Source organism: Sphaerulina musiva, assembly GCF_000320565.1.
Source record: "Sphaerulina musiva SO2202 unplaced genomic scaffold SEPMUscaffold_11, whole genome shotgun sequence".
Classification (NCBI taxonomy): domain Eukaryota; kingdom Fungi; phylum Ascomycota; class Dothideomycetes; order Mycosphaerellales; family Mycosphaerellaceae; genus Sphaerulina; species Sphaerulina musiva.
This window is the reverse complement of record NW_016017393.1, coordinates 547,120-562,722: the sequence shown is the minus strand read 5'-3', so window position 1 is coordinate 562,722 and position 15,603 is coordinate 547,120. Positions and strand designations below refer to the sequence as shown.

At 51.4% G+C, this 15,603-nt stretch overlaps 4 protein-coding genes across 4 annotated transcripts; 2 read left to right on the top strand and 2 right to left on the bottom strand.

Annotated features, from left to right (window-relative positions):
• Positions 1-2,632: 2,632 nt before the first annotated feature.
• Positions 2,633-3,495, top strand: SEPMUDRAFT_151752 (uncharacterized protein). The gene is made up of 2 exons (XM_016907021.1): positions 2,633-3,084; positions 3,161-3,495. Exons 1-2 carry the CDS (start codon positions 2,717-2,719, stop codon positions 3,264-3,266), a joined length of 474 nt encoding a protein of 157 aa, XP_016756958.1. The 5' UTR covers positions 2,633-2,716; the 3' UTR covers positions 3,267-3,495.
• Positions 3,496-3,990: 495 nt separating this feature from the next.
• On the bottom strand, positions 3,991-6,634 carry SEPMUDRAFT_151751 (MFS general substrate transporter). The gene is made up of 3 exons (XM_016907020.1): positions 5,678-6,634; positions 5,286-5,612; positions 3,991-5,191 (listed from the first exon to the last, which is right to left on the bottom strand). Exons 1-3 carry the CDS (start codon positions 6,060-6,062, stop codon positions 4,203-4,205), a joined length of 1,701 nt encoding a protein of 566 aa, XP_016756957.1. The 5' UTR covers positions 6,063-6,634; the 3' UTR covers positions 3,991-4,202.
• A 2,602-nt stretch (positions 6,635-9,236) lies between these two features.
• SEPMUDRAFT_120730 (uncharacterized protein) lies at positions 9,237-9,693 on the bottom strand (the record flags this gene model as incomplete). The annotated part of the gene is made up of 3 exons (XM_016901632.1): positions 9,237-9,363; positions 9,430-9,625; positions 9,684-9,693. The coding sequence occupies 3 exons, from the start codon at positions 9,691-9,693 to the stop codon at positions 9,237-9,239; spliced, it is 333 nt and encodes a 110-aa protein (XP_016756956.1).
• Positions 9,694-10,837: 1,144 nt separating this feature from the next.
• On the top strand, positions 10,838-15,460 carry SEPMUDRAFT_136183 (P-loop containing nucleoside triphosphate hydrolase protein; the record flags this gene model as incomplete). Its single annotated transcript, XM_016902761.1, has 5 exons — positions 10,838-11,038; positions 11,099-11,351; positions 11,414-11,555; positions 11,608-12,442; positions 12,497-15,460. The coding sequence occupies 5 exons, from the start codon at positions 10,838-10,840 to the stop codon at positions 15,266-15,268; spliced, it is 4,203 nt and encodes a 1,400-aa protein (XP_016756955.1). The 3' UTR covers positions 15,269-15,460.
• Between the last annotated feature and the right edge of the window lie 143 nt (positions 15,461-15,603).

The following is a 15,603-nucleotide window of genomic DNA, read 5'->3' as shown; positions in this document are numbered from 1 at the left end:
ATGTAAGCATTTTTCTACAGTAGTAATTAATGTAGCCAAGAAGATAGATGGCGCGTTCTCTGCACGGTGCTCGAGCGCCTAATCCTCCTAGAAAGGGGTATGTGCTGTACCTACCTTAGGCATCGATGTTTGTGTGAAGTGAGGCGTGAATAGCATTCATTACATACGTAACGTGACATAGTAGTCCGTCCTACTCCTCTCTCTCCTCAATGATCTGCAGACACAGCCACAGTTGAGAAAAGGGCGAGAGTTCAATGGGTACAAGCATCGTTCGGTTCCCAACTTAGTTGTGTTTAGCCTACCTTTATGTAACTAGGTAGAGAAAATGCATGTATGCAGTACGTGGCGTGGCGTGGCGTGGCGTGGCTAGGCGACGAGTGAATCGCGACATCGATCGGTACCTAGGTACATGTACTTTAGTACTTTTGTACAGTATACATGGATATTGTTACTGTAGAAAGAAGCATATACCATGCCATGCCATGCCATGCCCTCGTCATGCTGGGCGGAGAAGGAGGAAGAGGAGGAGGTGATCGGGTGGCGTTACCTAAGATATGCAGCAGCAAAGCGGGTCACACAACCCCCATCACTCCGACGTCCGGGTAGCTGGTATTTTCCCTTATGCAAGATATTCAAGGAACTCTTGAACTCGAAGTCGAACTAAAAAAACTAATGAACGCGTTTGCAGACAGAAAGACCCAGCCCCGTACGTCCGTCCGGTCGATTTCGGAAATGCATGGTCAAAATGGGATGACTGGCTGTGAAAGCTCCCCGCGTTTGCATACATACCTTAGACTTTGGGGATGGAGTGTTTCAGCTGGAGGGTGAGGAGGTAATAGGCAGCACGTGCTGTATTTTGCATTGATTGTGCCCTCATTGACATGTACGCAGTAGTAGGGCTTACCTCCACAGATGTGTTATGACGACGAAGACGACGACGACGACGACGACTTCCATCGGGATCAGAATAGAAGGTCGAAACGACGGGATCGTTCATCGAGATTAGTCCTAGGACTGGTATTGACAGCGAAAGATGGCTTCCTTGCCTAGCCTCTCTGCTAGAGAGAGTGGGAGTGCACATCTCATCTCCGCATTGCTCGGATTTGGCTGTTGTTCTTTTGAGGAGAGATGTCCTCACACCGGCGCTTGAGACGCCGCTCATAGGTGAACCGTGGAAGCTGGCCCGTAAAAGCTGGGCTGTTCAAATGATGTTTTTGCACATTGTGCGTGCTGTGGCCTCCATGGCCCGTTATGCTAGGTCGGTCAGTAGGTACCTGTAGGCAACAATGTTTTCCTCGCCTCGATGCGCCCTGGAAGGTTCTGGGATGCTTCTTCTTTTTTCTTCTCCTTCTCCTTCTCTCTTTCCTTCTCCTATCCCTTCCCCTTCCCCTTCCCCTTCCCCTTCCCCTTCCCCTTCCCCTTCTCCTTCTCCTTCTCCTTCTCCTTCTCTCTCCTTCTCCTTCTGCCCCTTCTTCTTCCCCTTTCTCCTTCTCTTCTCTCCTTCTCCTTCTTCTTCCTCTTCCCCTCCCGCTTCGTCTCCTTATTCTCCTTCCTGCAGCTTCTGATCCTGACTTTCAAGACCAACCACCGACCTTGCTCTCCCCGCCTCTTTAATACAATCGTTGAGCTCTCCAAGGCGGCCATCCAGAAGCTTGATGCTCTCTCCAATCGACCACTTATTCTCTCAAGTCCTCAACGTCCACTCTGTCTTGGCACGTCAGGGTCTCCGGAGTTACTGACCGAGCCCCGCAAGACGTTTGATTACTCCCATGTCATCAGAGCATACCCACGAGCACGTTTTCGGGAATCAAAGCCTGCGATCACACGCCTAGACCACACAAACACGCTCACTATGCTCGAGGGCCAGGTCGGCTTTTATTCGCAGCGACAGTTTCCAAGCCAGCTAGCGGACTCTGGGAAATTTTTAGCAACAACATGGAACTCCTCGACGGGACCACGACCTTCTCGTACTCGTAGACTCTCGTAGGTGATGCTTTACTAATATAGTCTCAGAATACGAGGATCCGCATGGGCAGCATACCAACTCTGCTATACTGTCCTGTCATTGTAAGGTGAAGGATTTCTCTCCAAGGGCATCGTCATTCGTCCAGCAGCAATTTTTCGGCGATCGAATGAATGATCAGAACCGGGGGCATCTCGGGGAGACTCACTCTCCTCCCTGTCATGACCAGTCTGTCTGTCCCCTCTTCTGCTACTAAAGTTCTATGCAGTGGTGACGCTGTTCGATCAGGACTTGCTTGCCACACAGGGAAGTGATGGGTCGATAGCGACTCGCGAGAGACGATGTAAGTGCAAGACAATCGTTCTAATATTAGCCGTCGCTATGTGCAGAACAGAACATAGACGGGGCTAAAACTTCGGTTGATTGGTTGATCTCCTATTTTTGCATAAATTCGGCTTGACAGACCTGTACCCTATGTAAGATCTGCGTCTTGGCTATAAACTTCTAAATGGGTTTACTTCGGCTCGTTGCACCATACGAGCCACCATGTCACTGCTGTACGTCTAGAGCTTTCGGCCATCGATTCTCGGCGGAGAAGGGCAGATATATATACGTCGGCACAGAATCTGCTGGTTTTTCTTTTTCATCAGCATCAACAACTACATTCCAGCAACAAGTCCAGCAACAGAAACAAAAGAACAACGCACCAGACCACACCACACCAGATCACGCATAAAGAACAAAACAGCCAAAATGCAATTCCTCAGCCTTCTCACCACCGCCGCCCTGGCCGCCGCTCTTCCCCAGCCCCAAACCGCCACCACAGACCCCACCACCGGCCTCCCCACGGGTTACTACTGGTCCGTCTACGACTGGCAAGCCGGCTGCGCTTCTTCCGGCTGCTCCTACAACTTCAACGTCACGGGTGTTCAAGATGGCCTCTACCCGGGCTTTCTCGCATACTGCAACGGCTACGACACGGGCTTCTACGGGCAATGTCAGATTCTCAATGCCACGTCGACGAGTGGAATTCCCTTTGTGTCTGCGAGCTTGCAGCCCAGCAAGCAGGATGGCGTGGCGAAGATGAGCGTTAGCTTGGAGTTTGTGGATTCGGCTTCGAAGTGAGTTTTCTTTTTCCCCTCTGTCCCCATTGAATAGTGGAAGCAGTGTTTGACTAACGGTTGTTGGGGAATATAGTATCAAATACAACATCTCTGCTTTCGCTGATGCGACTTACAATGCTTTTGTCGCGCCTTTGCAAGACTTTACCGTTACCCCAAGTGTTGTTACCAAGATTGCGTAGAAAAAGAGCGAAGGAATGGGAAGAGAAGAGAAGAAAAGAAGGAATGAATTGATTTAATGTAATGAGTTTAAGATGCAAGCGAGTTTGTGTTGTGCGGATGAGCGGCGGATGATGTACTACCTAAGGTACCTATATCATGTGTAAACCCTTTCGAATAAGACAGATTTCTATTCGACTCTCTCTCACACACACACTCTCTCTCTCTCTCTTATATTCCGCTAGCCGATCTGGTGTATAGGGGAAAGGATTTCATATATAAGTACTTCTCCGGATCTTTTTCGTAGAGCAGTAAGTCCACCTTACCTCACCCTCTCCAGTCATTCTAAGTCGGCAACCTCGCATTTCGAGTAGTTCCTCCTAAGAGCAGAAAGAGTAGCAGTATGTGTGCATAAAGGCCTTGCTTAATAAATACACTGCATCGAACCTATTTATTGAAACACCTAGGTATGTAAGTAAGTAGGAGGTAGTAAGCACAACGATTACTAGCGCAGCGACTACGGACGGTATACAAGGACATGTATAGGGCCGGGTATAGGTACATGTATGTATACCTTAGAGTAGGTACCTAGACTAGGGGGGCTCCGATATAGGACATACCTAATGCACTACACTGCACACTACACCGCACACTACACTTGACTTCCGAAAAGAAAAATGCCAAAAACATCAAACATCACACGAAATGAGAGAGAGGGAGTCTATGCCAAGTCTTCAAAAAGACGGGCTAAAATGAAATTGTATGGTATGGTGGTATATCTCTCTTCCTCTATCTCCAATTGCCTCTCCTTACATAAAGTAAGGTACCTTATGTAGGTAAGGTAGGCCCCGAACCAAACTCCTCGCCAGGACAAAAAACAAAGAAAAACTTCATCAAATTCATCAGAATCACGTCCAACCAACTGACCAACCGAACAACCAACCTCATGGTCATGATCATCAAACAAGCTCCTTCTCATTCTCCGGTCGCATCGGCGCAGAACTGCTACAGGTTGATTGCTGACGCAACCTCGCCTCGTATTTCTTCGTACGTTCGCGACAAAAGATGGCGCAACCCATACAGCACGCACTCATAAACATGCAACCTCCCGCCCAGCATTGCACAGTGATAAATGTGGAGTATTCCGAGATCAAATGCCCGGCAATCACAGGACCTGTGAGAGCGAAAATCGCCGCGCAAGAATACATCATGCCAGTCCATTGGCCGAGTTTGGCTTGGGCTTTGGGGTCGGGCCCGAGAATGTATGCGACAGATGCGGGTGGGAGACCGATGACGGCACCGGAGAAGGCGCCAAAGACGACGACGAAGCCGATGGCGCTGCTGAGGTTTTTGGCCAGCGTCCAGAGGATGATGGTGAGGAGGGAGGCGACGGTGGTGACGAGGCAATGCACGTTGAGTGCTCCGAAGAGGTCGCAGAAGTAGGAAGATGTGACCCGGCCCAGGGTCGAGGTGGCGTTCATGATGGCGAGGAGCCAGAATGCTTCCATGGACTTTTGAGGTCGTAAGTGGGGAAGTCCAGAATTGATCCCTACGCTTCCTGTCGAGGCGCGATAACCGAAGCCTTCGGAAACGGCCCACTCTTCGAGATTGAAGAAGACGGCGTAGAATCCGAAGAAGAGGAATGCGATCGATGCTACAAACCAGGTGTAGGATCGGTTGCGAAATGCATTTGTGTCCACGAATACGCTAATCTTGAACCAGCTCTCGGGTTTCCGGATAATGTGTTTGGGGTTGGGCGTGGCCAGGACAGTCGCGAGACAGGCGGTCAGGCATACTACTGTCGCTACGTACCGAGTTGCAATATTGAAGCCGTGCTTTTGGATGAGGAACTTCGTCATCATGGGATACAGTAAGCCGGAAATGCTGGCTCCTGATGCTACGATTCCGATGGCGAAGCCTTTCTTGGCTTTGAACCAGGTGGATACCACTACATTCGACTCTGGTCAGCATATGATTTTACGTTCTGTCGGATACACTGGTACTTGTGTGAGAGAACGGGGAAGCGAGCGGGAGATCCTTACCTTGCGAAGAAGTGACGAAGAAACACGACATGCCCAATCCAGTGAGGAAGCCTTGGGTGAGCCAGATCAAACCGTAGTTGCCTTGATTGTACTCTCCATCGCCGTTGACGACAGAGAGGAGGAACGATCCCAGCGTGACGAAGATGGTTCCAACAATCATGAGTGTTCGGCTGTATCCCGCATCAAGGAATCGACCAACAGGTGCGGAGAGTAGGAGCACCACGAATGATTGTGTCGAGCCTACCAGATTCAACAGGAGGATATCTCGTCCTGGCAAAAGGTTCTGCATATAGTATGATGCGTAGGTGCCATAGGTATTGACCAGCCCTAAGTAACAAAGCGAACATGGGTCAGAATGTGAGGTGATATGAATGAGTCGCTCTCTTACTTACCCCATGAGTTGAACATCAACAGGAAGCCGCCAAACAGGCAAGTGTACGCTCTCCAGTCTGTAGGCCATGTCGGCTCGTCGTCACTGTGAGGTTGTCGTTCGCTAGCGACTGATAGTGTTGCCAAGGACTGCAGTCGAACTGGCTCAGGTGGTGTCTGAATCTCTATCGTCCGGCTATTGGGACCTGGTGCGGGTGATGTGGCTTTCTCGTTCTTCTCTGAGTCGATAGAGAGGCGACGTTCGGGGCGCTCGAGCCATTCGGCATCCTCTCTGGTCTTACTCTGGGAACGAGAAGCACCTGGAGAGGACTTCTCGGACGATACACGAGAGTCGAAGAAGGAAGTCTGGCTCTGGTTGCCCGGTCGATTCGGTGTGCTTCTCGTCATGTTGTCACACAACTTGCTGCTTCTTCAGAGAGTGGAGTGACAGTGGATGAACACGAGGAAGGAATGTGAAGTTTAATTTGCAAGAATGTGGATCAAACCTAACTGAACGGGCTAAGGAGGAGTGAAATATAGGGATGGCGGCGTAGTTGAAGGCATACAAGTATGCCATTCCGCCGCCGCCATGCACACGATTCACTGGGTGTTCGATCGTCCCGGGCTCCACAATGCTGGGTGAAAAGACCAAAGATGACGGCGGTCGCACTAAGCAAGCGGTATACATGATGGATCATGGATCATCATCTTCTACTTCTTCCTAGAATGGCGTGCATGGACTGGGCAACGGGTGACCTAGGTAGGGATGGCTCCCTTCGGGGTGGGTCGCCAAGTAGGAGAGTGAGACGCTGCCAGAAGCAAACAGAGTGCAGTGTCATTTGGGAACCATTGAATGGAGTGTTTTTCACATCATGATCCCCGCAAAGCCAAGAGGCAGAGATATGGAAGTGATGGCGTTGAGTGACCGATGCGTCGCTGCGCCAAGCGGAGGTGAATGTTTCGTCGGGGCCGGTGCAACCAGCGTGCGCACGCTTTTGTTATCGGTATCATTTAGTGGTAGCCATCAGCACCGCAATGGCATAATGAGGTCAGGGAAGGCAAGACAAGCCTTTCTCAGGTCCCACAGCCGTGTCATGGTCTTATCATCGAACGGTACACACACACACAACAAGGACGGTCATGATGTCCTCCATTCCGTGTCCAGCCAGCGCGTAGGAAGGAGAAGAGGCCGCGTATCGATAGGTCTGTGTGGTTGCGACCACCTGGGCAACAGCCAGGTTGCACCGGAGGGTAAACAGCCATACAGCCATTCACGGTTCCTGCGATCAGCACGTTAGAGTCTGAACTAATGTCGTATTGGGCGCACATGGGGAGTAGTGTTTGCTAGATGCTTGGCGAGAACTGCTATCGGTCTTGGCAGATCAGGTTCAGGATGAGGGAAATGGGGTTCCGTCGGGAGTCCGCTCCGCTGTACGCCCACTGGGCGGGCCACTGGGCCACTGCCCACTGCCCACTGCCCACTGCCCACTGCCCTCTGCCCACTGCCCGGGGTCCGGTGTGTCTGTGCCTTCAGTGCATGGAGGCGCGTGGGCGTGTCGAACACTGCCTTAGGTATACAGCTAGATTCTCATTCACGTGCTAAAGCATCCACATCACATCCATAAAGGTAGGTAAAGAAAGTACAGTATACCACCGACCGCACCGTCCGCCAGTCCGTCTGCCAGCCAGGGGCTCCCCGTCGTCGGTATAGAGTACGGTAAGCTTCGAGCGATGAGGGATCGATGGTAAGCTTCACGGGCTATAGGAAGAAGCCAGTCTTGCCAGAGGTTTATCGAGCTTGATTGTGTGCGCCTTCGCGGGCGAAAGCCTTGAGAAACGCCTTGTCCGCGTCTTGCGGGCCTTGGCGTGTTCCGGCGCGCTCGGCGTGGGAGCGGTGCGGTGCGGTGAGGCGAGGCGAGACTGTGACTGCACTTACAACTTATCTCTCCCTTCTACTGCAGGATCGACTACGCTACGCCTTCAGCCGGCATCCGCCGAGCCTTGGCTTGTCGCCGAGCTACCTAGGTACCTCTTAACTTATCGAACTGGACGATGATCCGAGATGTGCTGTAGAGCTTATCGTAATGTTTCATTTCACTCACTCTCTCTCCAGCTCTCATCACTCACATCACTCACATCACTCTCACACTCTCACACTCTCACACTACACACATATCCTCCCACATACTCCCTGCTCCCCCTCCTCTACAAATCATGTGTCTGCTCTTCTTATAGGTAATGCCGCCGATGCGGCTCCCTCACCTCGTCCTTTCCTTTCCCGTCGCACTCCACTGACTGCACCGTTGTGACTGGACTGTGTTTCCTCCCCGAGACACTACGACAAGCGAGTTCCAAACATCAGTGCCGCTCTTAAGGTCTGCACGATCCAGACGACCACACTCCATATACAGTAAGTGTGTTTCTCGGCGGATATGACCCCTGCATCCACACAATTGTTGATGCTCCTATGTGTTCCAGAATCCGTAGTCTGAGTCTGGGTCGGGCTCACGATCAGACTACATACCAAGGTACCGTACCTACAATTGCACCGCGAAATTCTCTGGTCGACATGTGCGCGCAAGGAGTGTAGCAGAGTACAGAAGGTGGTGCAACCTTTGGCTCAGGCAGCAAGCTGCCCTCGTGATCTGCCTTACATTCCATGTCCCACCTTGCCAAGGGAGCGAAAGAGCAACTTTCTGCAAAACTGCCTAGACCTCAAATCACTGGACATGTCACTAGGAGGCACTGTGTTGCGTGCTAAGGTAGTAATGGAGAAGAGGAACACTAGCCTACGTCTAGGCATAAATTCCGCCACTGATCAACTTCCAAGTTCTCAGCGGCATCCCACGACCAGTCATTCTTGGCTGTATAACTCTCTGCAAAAAGAATGATACCGGGCACATTCTTGGCTGTCCTCCCCACAGTCTCTGCAATATGTATGTGAACTAAGGCAGGTAGTGAATGATGCGCACATTTCTTGGCTGTCCTCCCCAGTTCTCTTGTAACATACCTACACATGATGCCGCAAATTCTTGGCTGTCCTCCACAGTTCTCTTGATGCCGCAAATTCTTGGCTATCCTCCCCAATTCTCTTACAACATGCACATCTCTTGGCTGTCCTCCCCCAGGTAGGCATCATTCCGTCATTCAGACTTCCAACTTCTCTGCCATGCAGGTGCACATTCTTGGCTGTCCCCAGATTAGGCAGGAGGCTCCGCCTCAATACCAACCTCGGCCGGAAGTGAAAACGCACGTCGCATTATACCTACCCCGTCAATTGCAGCTGCAGCATGCTTCCTGCTGCTGGGCCACTGACGACGACGAGTCTGCTCCGCTGCTGCTGACGAAATGTCGCATCTGCATGACAAACTACTACTTGCTCATCTGGTTGATTGAAGAAGCTCTCATTGCAAAGCTAGGTATCCTCAAAGTAGTGCAGCAGGCGGAAAAACCACAGCTCTAGAGTTCCCAACATTGCAACAATTGGCTTCCACCTTGAGCCAGTCATCCTTCAAGTCAGGTCGTATCGTCTCCTAGACTAGGTCTCATTCTCATAGGCCAGGTCGATGCAAAATATCTCGCTCATTGCTTGTGATCGTGGTGAACCATCTCCCTCATTGTATCCACGGGATGCTTCATCACTTCTTCCAAATGCTTGGGACTCAATTCTTCCCTAACACGAGCCACGAATCCAGGCTTGTCTTCTACACTTCAAACATTGACTTAGTACGGCTGTCTGCAGTAGAGGAGGCAAATGAGAGTTAGAGCAAGCTACCGAGTGACATTGTCGGGGTTGGCCGTCGTGGTCGTGGCCGTGGTTGTGGTGTCTGCGACCTTTTCGACGGGAGCCTTGACGACGTCGGGAGCCTTTTCGACGGGAGCCTTGATGTCGACGGGAGCCTTGACGACGTCGGGAGCCTTGACCACGTCGGGAGCCTTGACCACGTCGGGTGTGACTTTGTTTTGAATCTCTGGGGAGTTGGTCAGCATGGATGGTACGGTCGCAGAGCGTGGTGGTGCAGAACGTACTGTCAGACATGTTGATTGATGGGTTTAGTGGAGGGTGTTCTTCGTGGAGTACTGTAGAAGTGAAGGATGATGGTGAGTACTGCTTCAGTAGGCGCGCTGGTGCTGTGTAAGGTAATGTATGTGAGTGGAGGAGGTATAGAGGATCAGGTCGAGTGTTCGAGAGGGCTGGTCTGCATCTGTTTATCACGCCTGGCATCTACAGTGCCTGCCGTGGCGATGGACATTCGTTGCTGCTTCCGTCGGCCTGTTCAGCTTTCTCAGCCTTGCCGTCCTTCTCAAGCTGGCGCGGACTTGCTGCCAGTGCCACGAGCCTGACAGGCAAGGCAGGTGCTCATCTTGGATGATCCGGGAGGAAGGCACGAGGCTCCAGCGACGGAGAGGACGTGGCGGCCATGGAAGGTACAGTACCTGATGTATGCCTACCTAACCTTAGGTACCTGTACATACCTGGTATACCTAGGAAGGAACCGTCCTCCCCATCACCATCATCTGTGACGGGAAGCTCTACACCACATCTGATACAGTACCGTAGCCGCTTTATTCTACCATCCTCCGCTCTCCAGGACGCAGCACTGACACAGCCTCCATCTCGACTCTTCCCACACTGACATGACAGATTCACTTCGCGCCCATTTCACTCCGTTCGTCCTCTCGCCGGGCCTCGGTATAACTTGTTATTCATTCAGCGGGCGAAAAGCTGTTCGATGGAGGGGATGTCGCATTACTTGAGGATTGATGATTCTGGTCGTGATAGGATCACCAGTGTGGACTGAAAGATGTTTGTCGTCGGAACGATCCTTGGACGGCCAACATGCCCACGACTTTTCTGCCCATGAACTCACTCACACCCTAGCAATCTAGGTCCCTCCACTGCCTCTAGTCCCTTCTCTCCCCATGGATATCTTCATGGCTCATCAACTCTCCAGCCACCCCTCCAGGCGTACTTTTTCGTCTTTCGGCGGCGTATCGTGATGATGAGCCTGGACGCGTTCTAGTCCAATAGGTAGGTACATACCTATGTCCGAGTATGGTTACCGGCTGAGGTTGGTTGCACAAACAAGCGAAAGTCCTTGCATTAGAGCCTCAACTACAGGTTGGTGCACTTGCACGTTATACTTACCAACAGTCTACGCGTTTGGCACGACGCTTCCATCATGGCAGCCTCAGATGAGACAATGGCCTTGGATGGTGCTGCTCAGTCTGGCAGTGGCTTTAAGCTGCGCTCATACCAAACGGAGATGGTTGACCGGAGCCTCAAGGAAAATATTATTGTGGCAATGGACACAGGATCAGGCAAGACTCATATCGCTATAGCCCGAATACGTGCAGAAGTCGAAAGACTGAGGGACAACAGAGTATGCCCGCCACCACTTTCTCGTATTGTTCTGGAGAGCTAATAGGTAGCTTCCAAGCAGCTCGTGTGGTTTCTCGCTCCATCACGAACACTGGCAGAGCAGCAATACCGCGCCCTGGATCTGGAGCTCTCTGCTTACGGTGTGCGTCTCCTGACTGGTGCCGACGGTGTTGAGAAGTGGACAGACCAGCGCCTCTGGGATGCAGTTTTGACCAACATCAAAGTCGTCATCGCAACACCCGCCGTCCTCAAAGATGCCCTCGCGCATGGCTTCGTCACAATCTCCAGGCTCGCTCTGTGTGTCTTCGATGAAGGTACGTCCCCGTGGACGACAAGTGAGACTATGTGGGCGCTCATCCATGACTCTCTCCTCTAGCGCACAGGTGTACGAAGAAAGCTCCCATGAACCAGATCATGCAACTATTCTATCGGCCAGCGAGGGAACGTGGAGAGCCTGTCCCACACATACTGGGCCTAAGCGCCAGTCCAGTGACCAGTGTGAAGCAGGGCGGTCTTGAGTCAGTAATCTGTTCACGAGTTTTATGGATGGTGCTGACTACATGTACACAGGACTATTGAATCAAACCTGCATTCATTAGCTGTTACTCCTAAAACCCATCGGACTGAGCTCGAGAAACACGTCAATCTGCCTGAGCTCCTAACTATTAGATTCAGCGAAAGTCATACGGCATCAAACCGACTATGCGATGCGCTCGCTGTGGCCGCACGTTCATATGACCTTGCGCGCGATCCTTACTTCGTCGCACTGACAGGGCAGCATGACGATAGATCGAGAAAGATTTTACAGCAAGTTCAGCTTAAGCAAGAAACCTACTGTCTGCAGCAACTGCGAGCCTTGGATACCAGAGCTGCCAGACTTCACAAACAACTTGGACCGAGCATGGCACAATGGTACATCTCTACCTGCATTCGGAGATTCCGACAGGGTATGAGTTCAGAGAACTTTCTCATGCCGGATCTCAGCGAAGCTGAAAGGAAACACTTGCTGGAAATTTTCGAGGATGTTGAGCAACATGCCGGTCCTGCAGTTGCGCTCGGAACTGTGGACGATACCCTGGTTATCTCCGAAAAGGCTCGCTTACTGCTCCAAATTCTTCTGCAGCATGCTGAGCCAGGCGTCCACTGCCTCATCTTCGTAGAGCAGCGTGTTCAGGTGACCGCACTTGCTGAGCTCCTCAGGCGTGTGCCTGCACTGGAAGACTCGTACAAGATAGCCGGTTTCGTCGGCACTTCCACGAATACTAATCGTAAGATATCGGTCGCGGACCTGGTTGCCCTCTCAGACCAGTCGAAGGATCTTCAAGCGTTTCGTGATGGACATAAGAATGTCATGGTGGCTACTAACGTGCTCGAAGAAGGCATCGATATATCCGCATGTAATCTGGTATGGTTACAGTCCTCAGGATAACACTGAGAGAATATAGCTAACACGAGTCAGGTCATCTGCTTCGATGCACCAAAGAACTTGGTTTCTTTCGTACAGCGTCGGGGTCGTGCAAGACGGACTGACTCCAAATACTTCTTATTCGTCTCAGAGAACGAATCTGCAAAAGGGAACAAACCCTGGTCGGCTCTTGAAGCTGAAATGAAAGCTATGTACATGGATGACTCACGCCAGCTGCAGCTGAGACCATCTGAGAAGCCGCCGAGAGTATATGGAGTAGCATCAACTGGTGCAATGATGACTATGGACGATGCCATGTCTCATCTCTACCACTTTTGTAGCGTCAGCACAAAACACGCAAACAACTACATAGACTTGAGGCCGGAATTTGAGACCAGTCTCAACGAAATAACTACTCGGTGGTCAGCCAGTGTCGACCTTCCGATGACTGTTCATCCTAGTGTGCGGCATGCAAACTCAGCGAAGCCATGGGAGACTGAAGAGGAGGCCATCAAAGATGCGGCTCTGGAAGCATACATAGCGCTTCACCGCGCCGGCCTGGTCAACGACAATCTTCTGCCTCTGATCAAGGACTACGGCCCCCAGATCGGCGTGGAACATGTTGACCAGCCATCAATTGTGGAGGTGGCTGATCGGATATCACCGCTGAGCGAGATCAACTCTCATGGAGACGAAGAAAAGACCTGGTCATCGACTACAATACAGCTTCTGCTGGGCTCAGAGGTGGTGGTAGAGATTTCGATGTGGTTGCCGGCCATCATTCCCATCATCGAATCATTCCACCTCTACTGGAACAGCCACATTACCTATCAAGCCAAAGTATCCACGTACCAAGACCAGCATCTTTCGCAATCTGCTGAAGCTTTACTCCATCAATGTACCTCCAATCTGCTCAGGGCTGCGCACGCTCAACGAATGAAAACCGGCCGCGATGGCTTCGCAGTACTCTTCGGTGCTGCTGATCTCGAAGATGCCAGTCGTTCAATAGCACGAAATGGTCAAGCAAAGCGCGCAGCCGATTTCCTTGGAATCAATGGTAGCCTTGATAACGCTGGCCTAGCTCGCATTGTAAGTCAGCAAGGGCGGTCATATTTCATTGAAGATATCAGTCAAGACTCCTCGGAACTCACTTTAAGCACGTTTCCGAGACGTAAGGACTTCCTGCATCCCATTCCCGAGGAAAATGCTCCAAGCAGCGCACATACTGGCAAACAAACCATTAAAATCGATGAGTGCACGATCGACGTTCTGCCTGCCAAATATGCATTATTCTCTGCTTTTGTGCCATCCATTCTATATAGATTGGAGACAAGTCTGCTAGTTCGGGACCTTATGGAGACCGCTCTCAAAGACATTGCATTGACGGACCACGCCCTCATTAAGGAAGCAATCAGCTCACCCGCGGCGGGTGAGCCGACTGACTACAATCGTCTCGAGTATTTAGGAGACTGCGTGTTAAAGCACTACACAGAGCTGCAAGTCATGTCACAACACACTGACTGGCCAGAGGCATACCTCACTCTTGAGCGCGACCGCATAGTTCGGAACAGCAACTTAGCAAAAGCGGCACTTGAAAGGGAACTTGACAAGTACATTCTGACCGAGCCATTCACTGGGAGGAAGTGGCGGCCACCCTACGCCACTGAACATGTGAAAGACCAGGCAGCGAAACGGCAGATGTCGACTAAGACTTTGGCAGATGTAGTGGAAGCACTCATCGGCGCTGCGTATCTGGAAGGTGACACAGAGAAAGCATTTCAATGTATCCGAGTATTGCTACCACAGGAGAAATGGTCCAATGACTGTTTTGAGACACTGATTGCAGAGCTCACTGCATGCCCAGTCGCCAACGTTTTGCTGCTCGAAACACTGATCGGTCACACATTCTCACATCCTACACTTCTCGTAGAAGCGACGACTCACGGATCCTGTCCAGCCAACAAGACAGGCATGTCGTACGAGCGCCTGGAGTTTCTAGGCGACAGTGTGCTAGACATGATCATCACGCCAAAGCTCTTTTCACATCCCAGGAAGCTCAAACACTGGCAGCTACATAGCGTGCACGCCGCTCTGGTCAACAGTCACCTCCTAGGGTACTGCTGTTTACGATATTATATCAATCAAGAGATGTTTGACATTGTGCAGACTACCTCTGGAAATTATGACAGTGTGTCTGCGCGGCGGAAGACACACTTATACGAGTTCATGCGTGCTGGAGCACAGGTGAACAATATCACGTGTCAGGCGGTTGAGCATTTCCACGAGTGCTCTTCGCAGATTGAGAAGGCACTCGCACATGGCATCGAATATCCTTGGGTCGAGCTGGTTACACTATCACCTCCCAAATTCTTCTGTGACCTGGTCGAGTCTATCCTGGGAGCCATCTTCATTGACACGCATGGCAATCTGGCAGCTTGCGAAGTCTTTGTCGAGAAGCTTGGTATCTTGAACTTCATGCACAGGATTCTGGATGAAGATGTAAACTGCGTGTCGCCCAAGGAGATGCTTGGCATTGTAGCAGATCAAGCCGAAGTCAAGTATATCAATAGCCCAGTCGAAGATGACGAGGGCCGGAAGAGGTGGCAGTGCGTTGTCAAAGTCGACGACGAGCGGGTTGTGACACTCGAGGGGTGTCGCAGTAAGGATGAAGCTGAAGTCAAGGCGGCATATGAGGCGTGCGGGATTCTGAAGGGTCGAGGACCCGCTAGGCGTGGTCGGAAGAAGAGGAAGATGTTGGCTGCCGATGTGGGTGATCACGAGTATGCGGAGAATGCCACAGCAGGCGATGATGATGTGACTGCCTAAGGCACATGTCGTTCTCAGGATCCAGGGAGGAATAGAGTAAGGTATTGTAGGAGGTATTGTACCTGGTAGTCGGTACATACATGTATGGAGTGCATGTAATGGAGCGAGGATATGACCGGAGTCGGCCTTCTCCCCGACTCGATGCCCTTGGCGCCTGCACCGTCGGTTTTGTTCGAAGTATATACACTGAAGGGACCTGTACCTACACCTGATCGCGGCTTCCAACACATCCTCCGCACAACGTGGATGAACTGCAATATGTAAGGTACAGTACATATGTACCTGACCAGTATTCAAGATGGTCTGTGATGTATGCAGCGTCGAGCCTATACCTA

Excerpts from the sequence above, each read along its gene's own strand:
- SEPMUDRAFT_151752 (XM_016907021.1), top strand. The coding sequence starts at position 2,717 with ATGCAATTCCTCAGCCTTCTCACCACCGCCGCCCTGGCCGCCGCTCTT. Across the intron at positions 3,085-3,160 it reads TTTGTGGATTCGGCTTCGAA|TATCAAATACAACATCTCTG; the intron begins GTGAGTTTTCTT and ends TGGGGAATATAG.
- SEPMUDRAFT_151751 (XM_016907020.1), bottom strand. The coding sequence starts at position 6,062 with ATGACGAGAAGCACACCGAATCGACCGGGCAACCAGAGCCAGACTTCC. Across the intron at positions 5,613-5,677 it reads GTTGATGTTCAACTCATGGG|GGCTGGTCAATACCTATGGC; the intron begins GTAAGTAAGAGA and ends TTTGTTACTTAG. Across the intron at positions 5,192-5,285 it reads CTTCGTCACTTCTTCGCAAG|TGGTATCCACCTGGTTCAAA; the intron begins GTAAGGATCTCC and ends AGTCGAATGTAG.